The 20,248-nt window shown below is 39.9% G+C and overlaps 1 protein-coding gene across 1 annotated transcript in view; it reads left to right on the top strand.

Moving 5' to 3' along the window:
- Window positions 1-10,687, top strand: part of LOC126176769 (uncharacterized protein C7orf50) — a 47,556-nt gene extending 36,869 nt beyond the window's left edge. The window contains exon 3 of the mRNA XM_049923939.1: window positions 10,269-10,687. Coding sequence (XP_049779896.1) covers window positions 10,269-10,508 — 240 coding nt within the window. The 3' untranslated portion in view covers window positions 10,509-10,687. The remainder of the gene's footprint in view (window positions 1-10,268) is intronic.
- The last annotated feature ends 9,561 nt before the right edge of the window (window positions 10,688-20,248 follow it).

A 20,248-nucleotide genomic window follows, 5' to 3' on the forward strand; every position in this document is an offset into this window, starting at 1 on the left:
GGGGGGGGGTAGGTAGGTGGGTGGCTACAAGATCTAAAATATTTCCATTGTGTGTGGTGTGTGGGTTGTCAGACTAGCTTTCCAAGACAGTTTTCAGAAACAAGTTCAAAACTGCTTCAGAAGACAGCCCGATGTAACACCTACAATGAATCCATATTCCCACAGTACTTGATCTGGGTATTCCCACAGTACTGAGTATAGACATCCTTTGAATGATTCTACTACTGTTACGGTGGAATCTGTTGCCTGATAAAAACATCCAACAATTAACTTGAGTTCACCGAGGCCTGTTACATGCATCCTGATAACTTCACTGTTAGACTCAATTTCGACATCCAGAGACACAATATTTTTGTTGATTGTAATGAACATTCCCCTCCTTCGGCACATTCCATACCTTGCTAAATATTTCAGAACTTTCTACTTCAGGTTTCAGTCAGTTTTCAGAGCTTTTTGCTTCATGTTTCTGCTAGCTTTCATTCCCAAGAATAATTTGAGTGGGCAGTAAATTAGAGAACTTAGTTACGAATACCTCAACATTTTTTCAAAAAATTTTGACACTTGAAGTGTCTTTACTCTGCACATAGACTGATTTCACTCTCTGCATTTCTGCTGCATCAGAGGACCACAAAATACTGTCTGGCCTAAAAAACCCATGTACATTTCACAAGTATTCTGCTACCTGAGTAGCTGCTTCCTTTGTGTAGTGCACCTCTGACCTATCAAAGAATCCTGAATTTCTTTACTCCATAATGCAGGCCCAGAAACTGCAGCCAAGACCATTGCAGAATCAGTGGAGTCTTTGATTGAGACCCTCCATTTGGCTCCAGAGCAAAGGACCTCAATCAACTCTAAGATGCAGATTGTAAGCTCGGCTTACACCCCACTACTTAGACCAGCAGTCTTCACCATTTCCACCTGTCCAAACCGAGGAGGGCCTTGGAACCCGAGTTACAGGTGTCATTGGTGCAGATATGGGCCACAACTTCCAGGCGACTGGCATGCTGTACCCTTGATAGTTGCAGGTAGAGCCACCTCCATGTCTAAGATGAGGTCAGTTGGAAGGCGTAATGTGCACACATTGGGCTTCTTTCCAGCCCTGGATGCTGTTTCCCTAAGGGGCTCCATAACACACCGAACATTTGAGTTCCCAACAACCAGCAAACCCATGCCCATGTGCGCATGCTTGGGACACTGTTGAAGAAGCGGCCACTTGTCCACTCACAGGGTTAATGGGCAAGGCCAGATGGCCAGCCTCCACATTGACTCTCTGCTTCAAGTGACATGAAAGCTGAACAACCTGCCACTCACTCTTGCAGCAGGTCTCAGTGTTGGGTATACTGTGAAGTGTCTTGGCAGCAGAGTTCACAGGTGAAACAAGTGACACCCAAGATGTCCCATACAACACAACACATTCTCCACCGCTGCTACACCCCGAGGCAGCAGCCTGCGGACACCTGACCACGGCCAAAAGCATTTTCAGTTGTTTGCAAACTGAAGCAGGCACACATCTTGCATATGTCCTATCCACCCTCCTACTACTAACTTGGTAATTGAACTATGACAGCTCACAGAGAAAGCTAAATGTGTAACTTGCTACTCTTCTCGTGTGTCACCAACGAAGGCTGGAGCCTGACAGACAAACCAGCCACTGCAGTGAGAAATATTGCTGGCATTCAAGCAGCACATCTACAGTTGTTCTAAGGCTTAAGCATCACATTTTTGAGCCACAGATTTTTGAACTAAGTAAGAAACTGGTCCACTACCGCTTCAGACAAGGACCATATCCTACATATCTGAATTGAATTGGGTCAAAGAGCATTTGTGACTAGTGAAATGGGCACACTGTATCATATTTTGTGGAAATGTCTTAGGTGATACAGCAAGAACACTAGGCAGATTGTAAGGGCTGAAATCATTTGCTGGCTTAATTAGAATAAAAGAAGCATAAGGTATTCTAACTATTCTAGCCGATACAGTGTCAGAAACAAGACATAGCTACAATAAAAAAAAAAAAAAAAAAACAGCAAACATGAGAAATGCCAGTAGACGAGTGTCACTGCTGCTGCTGCTGCTGTTGTCTTCAGTCCGATGACTGGTCTGATGCAGCTCTCCATGTTAGTCTTCCCAGTGCAAACCTCTTTCTCATAACTAATGCAGCTTTCGGCAATGAGAACCTGTGTACTAGATTATCATTTACGAATTTTTACCCACCAAATTAACTATTTCTTGATGCCTCAGAATGTCCTATCAGCCAAATCCTCCTTGCTGGCACATTGTGCCATAAATATCTTTATACACTCAATTTCATGTAATACTTCCTGATTAGTTATTTGATACCCCTGTCCAATCTTCAGTATTTTCCTTGGCATTGCATGTCAAGTGCTTCTGTCCTCTTCTTGTCTTAACTGATTTCCTCCTCTGCAAAAGTATATGCTAAACATATATCTTCAGAAAAGATGTCTTAATATTCAAATTTATATTTAATGTCAATAGATTTCTCTTTCCCTGAAATGGTTTTCACGCTGTTGCCACTCTGCATTTCATATCTTATCTACTTCGGTCATTGTCACTTATTTTGTGCCCAGATGAGAAAACTCATTTACTTTTGGTGTCTTATTTCCTGAACTATTTCCCTCAGCAATGCTTGATTTAAATTCACTGTATTCCCTTGCCCTTGTTTTACTATTGCCAATGTTCATCTTATAACCCCTCTTCAAGTCACTGTCAATTCTGTTCAGCTGCTGTCCCAAGCACTTTGCCATGTAATGTTATCAGCAAACCTCAATTTCGTTTCCTGGACTTTGTGTTTGCAAATTTCTCCTCGGTTTTGTCCATAGCTTGCTCAACATGCAGATTGAATAACATTGGGGGCAAGCCTACAAACTTGCTTTACTCCCTTTTTAACAACAGCTTCCCTTTTATATCTGTCAACCCTTATAACTGAAATCCGGTTACTGTAAAGGTTGCAAACAACTTATCACTCCCTGTATTTTGTCCCTGCAAATGCCGGGATGGTTCCTTTCAAAGGGCACGGCTGACTTCCTTCCCCATCCTTCCCTAATCCGATGAGACCGATGACCTCGCTGTCTGGTCTCCTTCCCCAAAACCAACCAACCTATTTTGTCCCTACTATTTTCATAATTTCAAAGAAAGTACTCCATTCAGAATTGTTAAAACTTTCTCTAAATCAACTAATGTTATTGTAACATTCAGCAACAAAATATTTAAGTACATTGATGAAAAATAGAAGTGACATACAAAATTTAATAATTGATTTTTGAAGCATTTTATTACAAAATATTGAAACTATTCATAGTAGAAGGCTGCTGAACTTAGATCTTCTCCATTATTACAGAGGTGGTTGTTGTTGATATTGCCTTGCTCCTTTACATTTCTATTGGAATCATTTTGCATGAAGGAACAAAATTTATAGCTCTCTAATTCATGAAATGATGAACACTTGATTCTGGCTGACACACACATTGTTGGCATTTACTCAGAATCTTTATTTATTAACGAACATTATACATGTGAGTTTTTGAAAGTAAATACTTTGGGAAAGCAATTTCAGGAACTGACGTCAAACCGATGACATGGAAATTTCTATTAAAGTAGGTTTACATAAAATAATGATAATTTGAAAGGAAGCAAGCCTATCTAAGCGTAAAGTAATTATAAACTTATGTTCTAGTGCAATGAAGAATTGTCGTATTAACAGTAATTTATGAAATATGTATTCTATACATTCTGTAGATTAAAACTGAAGAAACTGCAAAAAGGTGGGAATTTAAGGAGATGGGACCTGGATAAACTGAAAGAACCAGAGGTTGTACAGAGTTTCAGGGAGAGCATAAGGGAACAATTGACAGGAATGGGGGAAAGAAATACAGTAGAAGAAGAATGGGTAGCTTTGAGGGATGAAGTAGTGAAGGCAGCAGAGGATCAAGTAGGTAAAAAGACGAGGGCTAGTAGAAATCTTTGGGTAACAGAAGAAATATTGAATTTAATTGATGAAAGGAGAAAATATAAAAATGCAGTAAATGAAGCAGGCAAAAAGGAATACAAACGTCTCAAAAATGAGATCGACAGGAAGTGCAAAATGGCTAAGCATGGATGGCTAGAGGACAAATGTAAGGATGTAGAGGCTTATCTCACTAGGGGTAAGATAGATACTGCCTACAGGAAAATTAAAGAGACCTTTGCAGATACGAGAACCACTTGTATGAACATCAAGAGCTCAGATGGAAACCCAGTTCTAAGCACAGAAGGGAAAGCAGAAAGGTGGAAGGAGTATATAGAGGGTCTATACAAGGGCGATGTACTTGAGGACAATATTATGGAAATGGGAGATGATGTAGATGAAGATGAAATGGGAGATATGATACTGCGTGAAGAGTTTGACAGAGCACTGAAAGACCTAAGTCGGAACAAGGCCCCCGGAGTAGACAACATTCCATTGGAACTACTGACGGCCTTGGGAGAGCCAGTCCTGTCAAAACTCTACCATCTGGTGAGCAAGATGTATGAGACACGTGAAATACCCGCAGACTTCAAGAAGAATATAATAATTCCAATCCCAAAGAAAGCAGGTGTTGTCAGATGTGAAAATTACCGAACAATCAGTTTAATAAGCCACAGCTGCAAAATACTAACACGAATTCTTTACAGACGAATGGAAAAACTAGTAGAAGCCGACCTTGGGGAAGATCACTTTGGATTCCGTAGAAACACTGGAACACGTGAGGCAATACTGACCTTACGACTTATCTTAGAAGAAAGATTAAGGAAAGGCAAACCTACGTTTCTAGCATTTGTAGACTTAGAGAAAGCTTTTGACAATGTTGACTGGAATACTCTCTTTCAAATTCTAAAGGTGGCAGGGGTAAAATACAGGGAAGGAAAGGCTATTTACAATTTGTACAGAAACCAGATGGCAGTTATAAAAGTCGAGGGGCATGAAAGGAAAGCAGTGGTTGGGAAGGGAGTGAGGCAGGGTTGTAACCTCTCCCTGATGTTATTCAATCTGTATATTGAGCAAGCAGTAAAGGAAACAAAAGAAAAGCTAGGAGTAGGTATTAAAATCCGTGGAGAAGAAATAAACACTTTCAGGTTCGCCGATGACATTGTAATTCTGTCAGAGACAGCAAAGGACTTGGAAGAGCAGTTGAATGGAATGGACAGTGTCTTGAAAGGAGGATATAAGATGAACATCAACAAAAGCAAAACGAGGATAATGGAATGTAGTCGAATTAAGTCGGGTGATGCTGAGGGAATTAGATTAGGAAATGAGACACTTAAAGTAGTAAAGGAGTTTTGCTATTTGGGGAGCAAAATAACTGATGATGGTCGAAGTAGAGAGGATATAAAATGTAGACTGGCAATGGCAAGGAAAGCGTTTCTGAAGAAGAGAAATTTGTTAACATCGAGTATAGATTTGAGTGTCAGGAAGTCATTTCTGAAAGTATTTGTATGGAATGTAGGCATGTATGGAAGTGAAACATGGACGATAAATAGTTTAGACAAGAAGAGAATAGAAGCTTTCGAAATGTGGTGCTACAGAAGAATGCTGAAGATTAGATGGGTAGATCACATAACTAATGAGGAAGTATTGAATAGGATTGGGGAGAAGAGAAGTTCGTGGCACAACTTGACCAGAAGAAGGGATCGGTTGGTAGGACATGTTCTGAGGCATCAAGGGATCACCAATTTAGTATTGGAGGGCAGCGCGGAGGGTAAAAATCGTAGAGGGAGACCAAGAGATGAATACACTGAGCAGATTCAGAAGGATGTAGGGTGCATTAGGTACTGGGAGATGAAGAAGCTTGCACAGGATAGAGTAGCATGGAGAGCTGCATCAAACCAGTCTCAGGACTGAAGACCACAACAACAACAACAACAACAACAGTATTCTATACACGACCTGTGTATCAGAATGGGCATCACTCCTGGTGTCGATAACTTCATTATATTGTTTTTTTGGTCTGCTACATTATACGGTGTTCTAAAATAAGTTGTTGTATCAGTATTGCCTCCCATGTATCTGCATATCTGCAGAACCAAAACCTATCTTCCCCGAGTGTGGTTTCTACCAGTTTTCCATTCTTTTGAAACAATTTGGCACAGGACTAACTGAAATCAGGACTCATCTGACAAGGCCAGGGTTTTCCAGTTGTCCAAGGTCCAACCAGTATGATCATTAGCTCAGGAGAAGCATTGCAGGTGGTGTTGTGGTGGCAAATGCACTTTTATCAGTCATATGCTGCCATAGTTCATTAATGCCGGATTTCACCACACTGTCCTAATGGATAGATTCGTTGTATGTCCCACATTGATTTCTGCAGTTATTTCATGCAGTGTTGCTTATCCGTTACCACTGACAACTCTAAACAAACACTACTGCTCTCAGTCACTAAGTGAAGGCATTGACCACTGTGTTGCTCCTGGTGAGAGGTAATGCCTGAAATTTGGCATTCTCGGCACACTCTTGACGCTGTGGATGTCAGAATATCGAATTCCCTAATGATTTCTGAAATGGAATGTCCCATGCGTCTAGGTCCCACTACCATTCCATGTTCAGCGTCTGTTAATTCCCATCGTGCAGACATAATCACATCAGAAACTTTTCCACATGAATCACCTAAATACAAATGACAACTTTGCCAGTGCACTGCCCTTTTATACCTTGTGTTGTGATACTACTGCCATCTGCATATTGCTAACCTGTGACTTTTGTCATGTTAGTATAGTATGGCTCATTTGGTACAAAGTGTACAGAGAAACCAAAGAATCTATACAATCCAGTAAGAGTAAAGAGAAAATGAGTGTAGCGACAAAAAGTACTACTTGACTGTGTTCTGAGGATCTGTGATCTAAACATTATGAAAAGTGATTCTAGCAAGGGTATAGTATTAGTATCTGTGTAATAAGTCCCAGTAGTAATGGTTGCTGTATTAGTAAATTATGATGCTGTAGCTAGAACAGTGTGCTATTATCATAAGTCGTCATGCTCATCGCTGAGCGTTGTGACCCCGTGAACCAAGCATCTCCATCCTGGACAGTTGCCAGCTTCTCTTAGTGCCTGCTGAAGAGGCAGACTGGAGATCTTCTTGATTTGATCTATCCATCTGCTCGCTGCTCTTCCTCTTGGCCTAGTGCCCTTGATCTTTCCTTACTATTTTATCTAGATTTTCTCCATCTCTTCTCACAGTATTGCCAAAGAACTGGAGAATTTTTTTGGTATCTTGAAAAGAAAGGTGTCTGGAGATATTGAGTTGTTCAAAACTGGACACATTTGTTCTTTTTTTGGTCCATTTTATGTGTAGCATCCTAAGCCAGCACCATAGCTCAAACACACCAATACACTGTTTGTCTCTGGCCTTGAGTGTCCATGTTTCGCAACCATAAAAGAAGACAGAAAACACTAGTGTTTCAACTAGCCAGATCTTTGTGCTATTTGTTATTTCTCTGCTCTGGCCAGATTTTGATGAGCTTCTTCATAGCCACTTGCCGTAGCGTGATCTGTCTTCTTCTCTCATCTTCAAAGCTTCCCATGCTGCAGATGGTTGACCCAAGATAGATGAAAGAATGCGCGACTTCCAGTTCCTTTAATCAACGTGTGAGCTGGATCTGTTCTTCTCAATCAATTATCGTGAGTTTGGACTTGCTGAGGTTGATGTCTAATCGATATGCTAGACTAATGTTCTTTATTCTTGTTAATAGCTCAGCAAGTTCATCTTCGCTGTTGGCTAAAAGCACAGTGTCATCAGCAAAACGGAGGCTGTTGACAGTTCTCCCACCAATTGAGATGCTTTTGATCCAACCATCAAGAGCTTTTGTAATGCCATGTTCTGCGTAGGTGATGTACAGCTGTGGAGGTAGTACACAACCCTGCCTCACACCATTTGATACCCTGAAGGAATCAGACGTGCTAGCACTTGTCTTTACAACTGCGAAGTGATTATTGTACAGACTTCTGATCAGTGTTATCAAGTGATGGGGACACCAAACTCTGCAAGCACCTGCCACAACTTTTCTCAGACAACACAGTCAAGGAAGCAGATGAAAACAGGAACACAGAACTCTTGCAATTTTTCTATTATTTGTCTTACGTTGAGGATCTGTTCACGAGTTCCATTCATTTCAACAGAACCTGTTTGTTCTGTGGATATGTGAGGCTGAATGTACAGCTTCAAATGTTGGTTCAGGATGTAGAGCAAAATTTTACTTGCGAGAGATATGAGGGCAATAGTTCGGTAGTTGGAGCAGTTCCTGATAGACTCTTTCTTGTGTAAGGAGATGAAGAGAGACTTTGACCACTCATCCGGCCACTCTCCAGTTTCCACATATTCTTTTACACTATGAATGCAGCAGATATACCATCTATACCAAGGGATTTATAATTCTTCAGATGTAGAATCGCATTATCTATGTGCTGTATGATTTCAAAAATCAAATTTGAACTTTTTAATATGAAATTGGGATAACAATCGATGAAATTTCCTTAGCCCTCAACCTACTTAAACTCCACCATGCCACTATTTTCATTATGTTCATTAATGGACACACATACTGAATTTAATCTTGATAACACTACATGTCCAGGTTGCAATGTTGAGTTTCTCCAAGGCTTTTTGTTTCTGGCATTGAGCGTGACTAACTTCGCAGGTAGTGCTTAGTGTATGTATAAAAATCAAGTACCCCTGTTTTAGATTTCACTTTAAGTTTTAGGTCTCATATAACTAGTTTTCTTGACTGGCTCAAGTGCAGATGGACACAGCCATATCTGGTCTGTAAAGGACCATGCCCAGTAAATATCTGTGTCATCAACCTGTGACAGCTACCATGGCTGACATATTTATAATTCCTCTTGTAATCATGAGAGTAGTTTTATTGTTGTAATTTTAATTCTCTCTTCTTTTTATTTCTTTTTTTTCCAGTGGAGTAAGGCAGACATTGCCTGCTTTCATGATATGTTAAGAAATATTTTGCTCTTCTTTGTGCGGCCAATTTAATTTGTTAAGTAATTTTTGCTTATTGTAATCTTACACTTGTTAAACTGTATGGTTCATTTTCAGTTTTTCTCAGTGCTACTATTGATCAGACTTAGTCCTAAGATTTAAATGATTATCTCCCTCTAACTAGCATAAAATGCAATGAATGCTGGGTAGCTTAGTGAATAATAAAGAGACAACGAATACTACTTAAGGTAGTACTTAATAAACTGTAATGAGTGTAATTATTGATAGTCATGCCTAATGAAGGCTATTCCTAATTGCTCACAAAATTTGCTAGCATGTAGTGTCGGCCAAGCAGACAAAAATACAATTTCACTCTCTGTCACCTTGTGGTGGAGAAGGTGCCAGGCACATAAATGTAAACTACTTACAGCTGGATGAGGATAGTGTGTGTATATTGTCTATGGTCAGGACACCTAGGACTTTCATGTTCTGAACACTTCTCGATGCTTCTGGAAGTTTCTTGAAGTTTCAGGAATTCATGTGAACATGTAAATACTGTTGAATAGCAACCAGCCTTGTTTACAACTTGCAAGTGGGAAATGGAGAACAAAAGGGGGTGGCTTCATCCTCACTACTAGTAAGAGTACCAGAGCAAAGGCAGTAACAAACACCTGTCACTGAAGCTTCTGCTGCCATCATCGCAGAAGGAAGCTCTTATTAGCAGTAGATACAAGTGACCGAATTCTGTGTTGTTTCACTGTATATTACCCTGTTAGCTCTAAAAGTTAGTTGGACCTTTTGTAGTGTGGCTGGATTGGTTGCACGGATGAGCTCTTTTCCAATAACGTCTTTTATTGCACAAAACAGAACCATAAGTGGCAGATAGCACTTGTCTCCTTCAGTCAAGTCTGAAATTTTCTGATTAACAGTGGGCAACTAGACCATGTATATAAGTGCTTGGCTCTGTGTGTTGAAGTACTTACATTGCCAAACAACATAATTTTTATCACTAAAATTACCTACCTTTTCCTAACTCTTGGTATCACCAGTAGACAAGGAAACTCTTCTCCATCTCGTCTTGTTGATTCTAATGTGAGAAATACAAAAGAACCCAAGGTCTTCAATGTTGAGACTGTATCATGAAATAGCTATGGTGAATCACTACAGAAATTCATGCACATTGTTACTTTCTGTTATTTCATTCCTTTTTTATATGTTGCTTGTAATTTTCTTTTAAGTATTATGTTAGCTTGTTGGCTTTTATGTTTTTGATTGTCCCATGTAATCTCACAGCTGTTATTCTTACAGATTCCAGACAAGAAATTCAAAATATTCCTTCAGTATATTGTCCCTATAAAAGGGAGTGCAAGAAGATTAGTTGAAGAAAAAGCATCAGAAATAATTTCCGCAATGGAAAAAAGAACAGAACTTGAAGAGCAAGGATTGACTGAAAATGAAATAGTAGCACAAAACCCACAATTGGCAGGTGTGACCCATACTTCCTATGAACGTAGCAGACAGATTCTTCAGTCATTGCAAGAAGAATGATAATAGTCGAAATGTGTAAATACCATGTATGTACACTTAATGTTGGATGAAAAATGTCCTTTTTCTTCTGTATCTATTTTTTTTAAAATTTGTAACGTGAACAATGTATCCCAGTTAATTTATTTTACATTAATGTGTAACTGTGACACTTCTGATATGTAAATTGTATCATAAACTATAATAAATTATTTTTATATGAAGAATAATCAGCAGTGTTTTATAATACAGTCAGAATACTAATGTCACTGATGGTGTTGGTCTTTAGGAAGCTTTATTTTCGTATCTTAGAGATGATTTATTAAATGCTGATGTTATACTACATGTGCTCAGTTACAGAAACTGCAAAAGAAATCTTGATGTCCTAGCTACCCATTTTGAAAATGTGTCGTGTTAATTGAGGATCCCTTCTGAGTATTCCTGTTTTTTCTTCTTCCTCCTCTGTTGTTAATAACAGTGTATTATTTGCAGTAAGAGGTTATATCTAATGTTCTCTATGTACTGACAGATTTTTATTTCTGCTGCCAAAATTACATTTTCAGTTGCTGCAAAGACTGCTGGTGTGATAGAGTAATCAAATTTGTTACATTGTTATATCTTCAGAAAAATAGTCCATCACATTGCCTCTTTGGTCCTTAGAATATATTCATTACATTATACAGCTTAAGATGTTAACATTGTTTTTGCACTTGTGTAACAAGATTTGGCGTGGGGGGGGGGGGGGGGGGGGCAGGGTTGTATGCTTGTTTGTAATAGGACAAGATTGTCTAGGAAGGGAAACAAGCTCATTATTAGAGCAGCATTTAATTGATAGTACTCTGTGTGATAAATGTTTGGTGGCATTATTTCACAGTCTAATGTGATATTTGTGTCCTTTTAGGGCAACAAGAACATTAGAAACTGTTTCTCACAAACAACTTGTGTGATTAGTTTTGTGTGTCAGAGAAGGGGGCTTAGCAGATAAACTTTTGGCAAGGAACTCAGGTACGAAAATGTACTGTATGGATATAAAATAAGTTCGATTATCGGATCACTTTCAAATCTCCCGCTTCACAGTATCCACATAAACCGAAGAGAGGGTACCCTTGTCAGCCCCTTGTGTAATTATGTGACAACATTTACCAACAATGGCTCTGAGAAACTGATGCATCTGCAGTTAGGAGTGTTGACTGTGGTGCTTGTGGACATCATACCAAGTGGAACCACCATAAATTCTTGATGCATATGTGACGACACTAAAGAAACTTCAAGCTCGACTGAGTCGTGTTTGACCACATTGGCAAAAGCAGACGGTTTCACTGTTGCACGACAATGCACGGCCACATGTCGGTAAAAAAACCATGGAAGCGGTCACAAAACTCACATGGACCACACTGAAACACCTGCCTTACTGTCCTGACCTGGCTCCATATGACTATCATCTATTTGGGAAACTGAAAGACTCTCTTCGTGGAACAAGGTTTGAAGATGACTCCCTTGTGCACACTGCCAAACAATGGCTCCAACAGGTTGGTCCAGAATTTTACCATGCAGGTATATAGGCGCTGGTTCCAAGATGGCGTAAGGCAGTTGAGAGGGATGGAAATTACATGGAGAAATGAAAATATTGTTCCTAAAGGATGTATCTACACACTAAAACTTTCAAACTTGTAGAATAAAAGATGGATTTAAAAAAAAAGTAGTGTGCCTTTCTTTTGGAGTGTCCCTCATAGAAATGCTATAGTAGTTGTTAAGAAACTGTTCCCATGTTCGGAACAAAGGCAGCAAGACTCGCCTCTCCATGTGGTGTAAATATGGCAGTGGTGCAAGGAGCTATGTACAACCCATGAGAGTTGATCCGATTCAGCGATTCTGAATGATGATGACCCATCAACATTTAGGTGACAAAATAAGACATTTTTTATCAAATAATTATAATTAGAGTTCACTTTTGGCGCATTAAATGCTGGGGGGCCTAAGTGTAATTAAAACTTTGCTGCAACAGTGCTACTGTGCAGTAAACTATTTATATCAGCAAACAAATTACAATTTTTGTTCTACCAACAACGTATGAATCCTTCTGAAATTATGTGAGGTGTGCTAAAGATTTTTGTTGCACCTCAATCTCTTCAGTCAGCATTAGGACACACTCTAGATCTGTTCACAGTCACCACTGGTCTCGATTTTCGATATTTTTTGAAGTTATATGTGCCAAACTGTGTCATTGTTAGTTACTTTATGGTGTTTATTAATAACAAATGTGAGATAAATTAGATGCATGCATTTCCATTTTCAGCCACATGTGAGGAATCTGGATTCCTTACTGTGCTACCTGTCATACAGCAGCAAACAGTTAACAGTCTGTGGTCACTTCAGTGTATATTTTCTAAATGGTTCTGATAGGAAAAATTATCTGGAAACCTTATTTAGATCCTAAAATTTGGTCTCGGTAATTAATTTTACCAACACGGGTGACTAAAGACAGTAAGATACTAATCGAGTATATACAGTTCCACACAGTAAATGGAATGACCCCATTAATAAATATAGACTTCGATCAGAAATCGGTAGCTAAGGTAGAATATTCAAAATTTCTAGGTGAATGCATTGATGAGGGGTTGAACTGTAAAACACACACTGAGGATCTGTTGAAACGTTTGAGTTCAGTTACTTATGCTATTAGGGTCATTGCAAATTTTGGCAATATACATCTGAGTAAATTAGCTTACGACGCCTATTTTCATTCTCTGCTTTCGCATGGCATCATATTCTGGGGTAACTCATCATTGAGTAAAAGAGTGTTCATTGCACAAAAGCGTGTAATCAGAATTATTGCTGGAGCTCATCCAAGATCATCTTGCAGACACTTATTTAAAGAGCTAGAAATCTTCACTGTAGCCTCACAATATATATATTCTCCTATGAAATTTGTTATTAACAATTCGAACGAATTCAAAAGTAATAGCAGTGTACATGGCTACAACACTAGGAGAAAGGATGATCTTCACTACTCAAGGTTAAACCTAACTTTGGCTCAGAAGGGGGTAAATTTTGCTGCCACAAAAGTCTTTGGTCACTTACCTAATAGCATCAAAAGTCTGACATTTAAAAGGAAATTAAAAGAATTTCTTAATGGCAATTCCTTCTACTCATTAGATGAATTTTTGGATATACACTCCTGGAAATGGAAAAAAGAACACATTGACACCGGTGTGTCAGACCCACCATACTTGCTCCGGACACTGCGAGAGGGCTGTACAAGCAATGATCACACGCACGGCACAGCGGACACACCAGGAACCACGGTGTTAGCCGTTGAATGGCGCTAGCTGCGCAGCATTTGTGCACCGCCGCCGTCAGTGTCAGCCAGTTTGCCGTGGCATACGGAGCTCCATCGCAGTCTTTAACACTGGCAGCATGCCGCGACAGCGTGGACGTGAACCGTATGTGCAGTTGACGGACTTTGAGCGAGGGCGTATAGTGGGCATGCGGGAGGCCGGGTGGACGTACCGCCGAATTGCTCAACACGTGGGGTGTGAGGTCTCCACAGTACATCGATGTTGTCGCCAGTGGTTGGTGGAAGGTGCACGTGCCCGTCGACCTGGGACCGGACCGCAGCGACGCACGGATGCACGCCACGACCGTAGGATCCTACGCAGTGCCGTAGGGGACCGCACCGCCACTTCCCAGCAAATTAGGGACACTGTTGCTCCTGGGGTATCGGCGAGGACCATTCGCAAGCGTCTCCATGAAGCTGGGCTACGGTCCCGCACACCGTTAGGCCGTCTTCCCCTCATGCCCCAACATCGTGCAGCCCGCCTCCAGTGGTGTCGCGACAGGCGTGAATGGAGGGACGAATGGAGACGTGTCGTCTTCAGCGATGAGAGTCGCTTCTGCCTTGGTGCCAATGATGGTCGTATGCGTGTTTGGCGCCGTGCAGGTGAGCGCCACAATCAGGACCGCATACGACCGAGGCACACAGGACCAACACCCGGCATCATGGTGTGGGGAGCGATCTCCTACACTGGCCGTACACCACTGGTGATCGTCGAGGGGACACTGAATAGTGCACGGTACATCCAAACCGTCATCGAACCCATCGTTCTACAATTCCTAGACTGGCAAGGGAACTTGCTGTTCCAACAGGACAATGCACGTCCGCATGTATCCCGTGCCACCCAACGTGCTCTAGAAGGTGTAAGTCAACTACCCTGGCCAGCAAGATCTCCGGATCTGTCCCCCATTGAGCATGTTTGGGACTGGATGAAGCGTCGTCTCACGCGGTCTGCACGTCCAGCACGAACGCTGGTCCAACTGAGGCGCCAGGTGGAAATGGCATGGCAAGCCGTTCCACAGGACTACATCCAGCATCTCTACGATCTTCTCCATGGGAGAATAGCAGCCTGCATTGCTGCGAAAGATGTATATACACTGTACTAGTGCCGACATTGTGCATGCTCTGTTGCCTGTGTCTATGTGCCTGTGGTTCTGTCAGTGTGATCATGTGATGTATCTGACCCCAGGAATGTGTCAATAAAGTTTCCCCTTCCTGGGACAATGAATTCACGGTGTTCTTATTTCAATTTCCAGGAGTGTAGTAAGTGGGTAATTTCCCAACCTCCACAAAAAATTTAAAAATATTGAGTGTCATGTAATATTTTGTCTAATGTAATATCTTTTATGGACACTTTTTATTAACCTGACACATTCCACATCATTATGAAGTGTCATATTCATGATCTATGGAACAAGTACTAATCTAATCTAATCTAATCGATAATGTTTTCTTCGATGGCGCTCAAAGTAAGAAAATAACTGTTTGCCCAGTAACACATGCTCTCTCTGATCAGGATGCACAGTTCGTTAGGTTAAATAACATAACGCCTTACATTATGGATACTCCTCAGCAGAAATCAGAATAATTAATGATTCCAGGACAAATGTTTTTAAAAATACTTTACAGGAGATGACCTGGGATGTAACTTATAATGAAGCAAATACTAACATAAAATTTAATGTGTTCCATGATAAATTCATATCATTATTTGAAAATAGCTTTCCACATAAGCTAATTAGAAAGGACAATAATAAGCCACATAAAAAAACCATGGCTCACTACAGGGATTAAAGCATCTTGTGACAGGAAAAGGGAAATGTACCTTTTGACAAGAACAAGTAGGGGTCCTGCAGTAGTTGTACACTACAAAAACTACTCACAATTACTAAGAAAGGTTATTAGAAAATCAAAGAACATGCATATAATGTCAGAAATCAGTACTTCTGATAAGAGGTGTAAGGCTATATGGAACATAGTGAAACAAGAGACAGGACAACCAGTCACAGAACAAGACAACAGCATGATGGAACTGAATGGTAGGGCCATAAATGATGAGTCGTAGGTAGCAAATGCTTTCAATAATCATTTCTTAAATATAGTAGAAAGCATAGGGACAAACAGTTCAAGAGCAAAATCACAGTAGGATGTTGAAAATGTAACTTTCATTAAATTCAATCATATGAATATATCACCAACTTCTCCTTCTGAAATTAAGAAAATTGTACATTCTCTCAAAAATAAAAGCTCACCTGGTTTTGATGGCATTTCCAATAGAGTACTAAAAATGTTCTCCCTTGTAATAATCCCAATCTTATATGAAATATGTAATGCACCACTAACACATGCCATTTTTCCAGAGAGTCTGAAATGTGTGTTGGTAGGAATTACTAACTCTCAACCGTATATCTTTTTTCTTGTTAAAAAAAAAAAAAAAAAAAAAAAAAAAAGTAAGTTTCGATATGTAATTTGTGATTTGAATGTAAAATGACTCGTTCCACATCATTACGATTTGCAAAATGATCTATGGAACACGTAACAAACAAATACAGGTAGGCTGTTTGCATTTTTGAACAAATCCAGTGTGCTGTGAGACCTGCTTCAAGTGTCTACATCAGCAAGACCAAGACGCAGAACAGGTAGGGAGGAGTTCTAAGAGCTGATTTACTAAATTGATCCAGGAAAAGGATAACTTAAATTTTGCAGGGTCAACTGTATATGTTGCCTAGTCCACTTTCTACAGACTCATGGGTAGATAGGGAAATATCTATGGAGGTTTAGTACCATGGGGGATCTTGCAATATGGTATTCCTTGTGTTGAGGACAGGAGATACTGTGACATACCTTGTGGGGAATTTTTTTTTTTAATTGTTGAACATAGGAGATGCAATTTTGGAATAACTGTGCTGTAGATGAGGAATACAAACAGTATCACAATTTATTGTAAAATAAGGATTACGAGCATTTGGTGATGAAATATCATGAACAATCATCACAAGGAAGAAGATGGAAGACAGCAGTTTCAGATGTGGTGAGGAAGGTCGTGCATCTGGAGGCAGCATTGTGTCCAGGAAGTGCATGGGAAGCAGCTGAAGCCACCATAGGAGCAGTGGAAGGATGCACTATGGGTGCATGTGCAGAGGTCCCGAGTTTAGTGTGTGGACGCCTCACATTCTTCAAATAGCCAGGCCATCAGGAATGTGCGAGAACTTACAGAAAGTAAGTCGAGGTTTACATTAGGGACAAGAGTGCTTGAACATTAGTAATTAACTACTGTGATATATATTTTCTTTGAGGATAGCAAAAATAATGGGAGGCAAAATGTGAACTGCAGAAACGTGCGAGGAGCAACGAAGGACTCAAAGCACTGTAGCTTTAACAGAAACTAGTGTTGATAAGAATATTCAGGTAATAAGTGGATTAAAGTTGTAGGAAATGAAAAAGGGAACATTAGTATGAAGGAAATGATATAAATCTTTAAGGGTAGATGTTACAAAATAGATGCAGTTACAATGAAATGAAGAAGAATGTCAAGGATTAATAGTAAATCAAAAGAATCTGCCAGGGATACTAACAGTAAGCTGAATGAAATAAGGAAGGGTAACAATGAGAATAATGAAGCAATTTTCTCAAAATACTAACAGTACACTTGACAAAATTGAGGCAGCTCTCACTGAGAGAATATAGCCAGCTGTGTGGGTTACAAATAAAAATTTTAAACAATTAAATAAAAATATTACCAGTTTTATGGAAGAACAAAAATTAACAGATGAGTATCAGTGAAATCCCTTTATATCGACTCTTAGTAAAGGTATCAATTAAAATGAGAAAGCTATTAATAACTTGCAAACTACTGTTTGTGAGGTGACTGAAGAACGTAAAGGACAGTCTCTGATGCAAATAATAAGTTATTCCCCAATGAGCAGGTTCACATAGATTCAGTTTAAAGGCGTGTTATGCAATTGAAGGTGGAGAAGGAAAGGGAAGGAACTAATAATGTTATCTGCATCAGGACTTTATGCAGAATTGGCAACGACGAGTGAAAATGTGTGCTGGACCAGCCCTTGAACCCAGGATCTCGTGCTTACTAGGCAGTTGAATTAACCGCTGCACCACCTGGACACAATGTTTATCGCAAATGTATGAACTATGTTGGCTGACCCACACTCCCACATAGCACCACCTATCTGCAGTCCCCGTCCATGTCCCCTGTGCTTGCTAATATTCATTTCAAATATTTAATGCATGATCATCCTATTATTAAAAATTTGTCTGCTACAGTCTAAAGAATAAATTGTACAGGAAGTTAGTAACAGGTTGCCTTCAACAAAAATGAAGTAAAATGTTATTGCTATGGATCATAATGGATTCAGATTTGCTGGAGCAATATCATAAATGCTTTGTATATCTTGTTTACCTTATGACATAATTGGAAGCTTTGCATCACAAAAATGCTAGAGGTGAACTTACAAACATGGATTAGGTGTGATTGACCACTGCAGGACGAGGCAAGAGAGTGTACACAATGGTGCAGATTTGTGCACAGAGCCACCATGTGCAGCCATGACTGAGAGACAGGTATGACAGTCATGCACCTTAGCACTTTGTCTTTAGAGGGATAATTAGAAACCCGGAATTTGAAGAGCACTGTAGTGCAGTTCCTTTTTTTCTGGCCAGTTAGTTCAGCAGATTATGAAGACAGAGTTAAACAAAATGCCTGTCTACAGTTTCTCACAAATAAGAACAACCTGCAAACAATGAAGGTGAATCTGATCAAAATAAAAAGCCTTCATTTGTACTTCTGACAAATACATGTTGAAAAGAGGAACGATTCTGGAGCCCTACATGTGCCGAAGCCATCCTGTTTCCTTTAAAAGCCACTTTGATTCGCTAACAGTTTGTGTCAACACGAAAAAATAAAAGAACACAGAAATCATGCTTATAACTGAAATATTTGCTACCATTGCTGTTTGGGTGCTGCAGAACTGTGTGTTTGCCTTCCAAGGTTCCCAAACAGTACTGGACATTCACCTCACTTCAAAATCTCACGCCGACATCTAACCACTCTCCTCTAAAGTTCAGAAGCTGAAAGTAAATGAAAATCAAACTCAAATGATCTAATTAAATGCTTTTGATAAACTGTACTTTGATTACTATACCTCTACAGTATCGCATGTTCTGAAGTAAATTATATTCACATATTTTTGCTCTACTGACTGTAAACATTAAGCATCAACTAAGTAGTTCGTTTTCATGTGAAAGAAACATTAATTGGCCATCAACTTGAAGTAGATTTTCAAGGATTTCACCCCAGCCTGGCAAATCTCTGGGATTATGTTAGATATTGATGTTGTGTGTATCATGAACTGGAACATAAAACTGGGTAATCTTCCACTTTACTCACACATACATTAAGCTGCAAGGATCAACAGAATTCTTACCAAATCAGTCAGTCATCTACAATGAGAGATCCAAGACCACATAACTGTCAACAGATGCGTTCATACAGTGAGGAATAAATAGATCTTAGCAGTGTTTATGAACATGTAGCAAGAAATCAACAACAGTAATGATTCAGATGCTGTATGATAATTTAATCATGGTCCACTAAACTTGTAGAAAACTTCAGCAATCCTCTCCTTCCAACACTACCCTTTGTGTGTGCTTCAGTTTTATTAGGTCTGTCCACATTCGTTCTTTTTAATGTGTGTCGAGGCGCTGATGACCTCGACGTTGAGCGCCCGTAAGCGCCAACACACACACACACACACACACACACACACACACACTCTCTCTCTCTCTCTCTCTCTCTCTCTCTCTACCCTTCTTCCACGTATTTTCTCTCTCTCTCTCTCTCTCTCTCTCTCTCTCTCTCTCTTCCATTCTTTCCATAACTCTCTCTCTTCCACTATTTTTCTCAGTTCCCAACATTCATCACTCAAGCTTGCTGAGCAATCTCAATTTTTCATAGTATTCACATTAAAAATCCACCTCTCTGTCATAAGTTCACACTGGTAATACTTTCTGACTTCATATTTGAATAACATATTATGAAAAGGAATTTTGCTACTCACCATGTAGCAGAGATGCTGAGTCGCAGATAGACACAACAAAAAGACTGTCACAATATAAGCTTTTGGCCAGCAAGGCCCTTGTCGGCTCTTGTCAAAAATAGACCCCCCCCCCCCCCCCCACACACACACACAACTCCAGCCTCTGACAGCTGAAGCCACAATGTGTGTGTTGACTAAAAGCTTATATTGTGACAGTCTTTTTGTTGTGCCTATCTGCGACTCACCATCTCTGCTATATGGTGTGTAGCAACTTTCCTTTTCATAATATTGTTACATTCCATCCTGGATTGTCCATTGTTTCATATTTAAATAATATTTTCTATTTGATTTGTTAAATGGACATTATTTAGTTTTAT

The sequence above is a fragment of the Schistocerca cancellata genome, chromosome 3 (assembly GCF_023864275.1).
Source record: "Schistocerca cancellata isolate TAMUIC-IGC-003103 chromosome 3, iqSchCanc2.1, whole genome shotgun sequence".
NCBI classification, from domain to species: domain Eukaryota; kingdom Metazoa; phylum Arthropoda; class Insecta; order Orthoptera; family Acrididae; genus Schistocerca; species Schistocerca cancellata.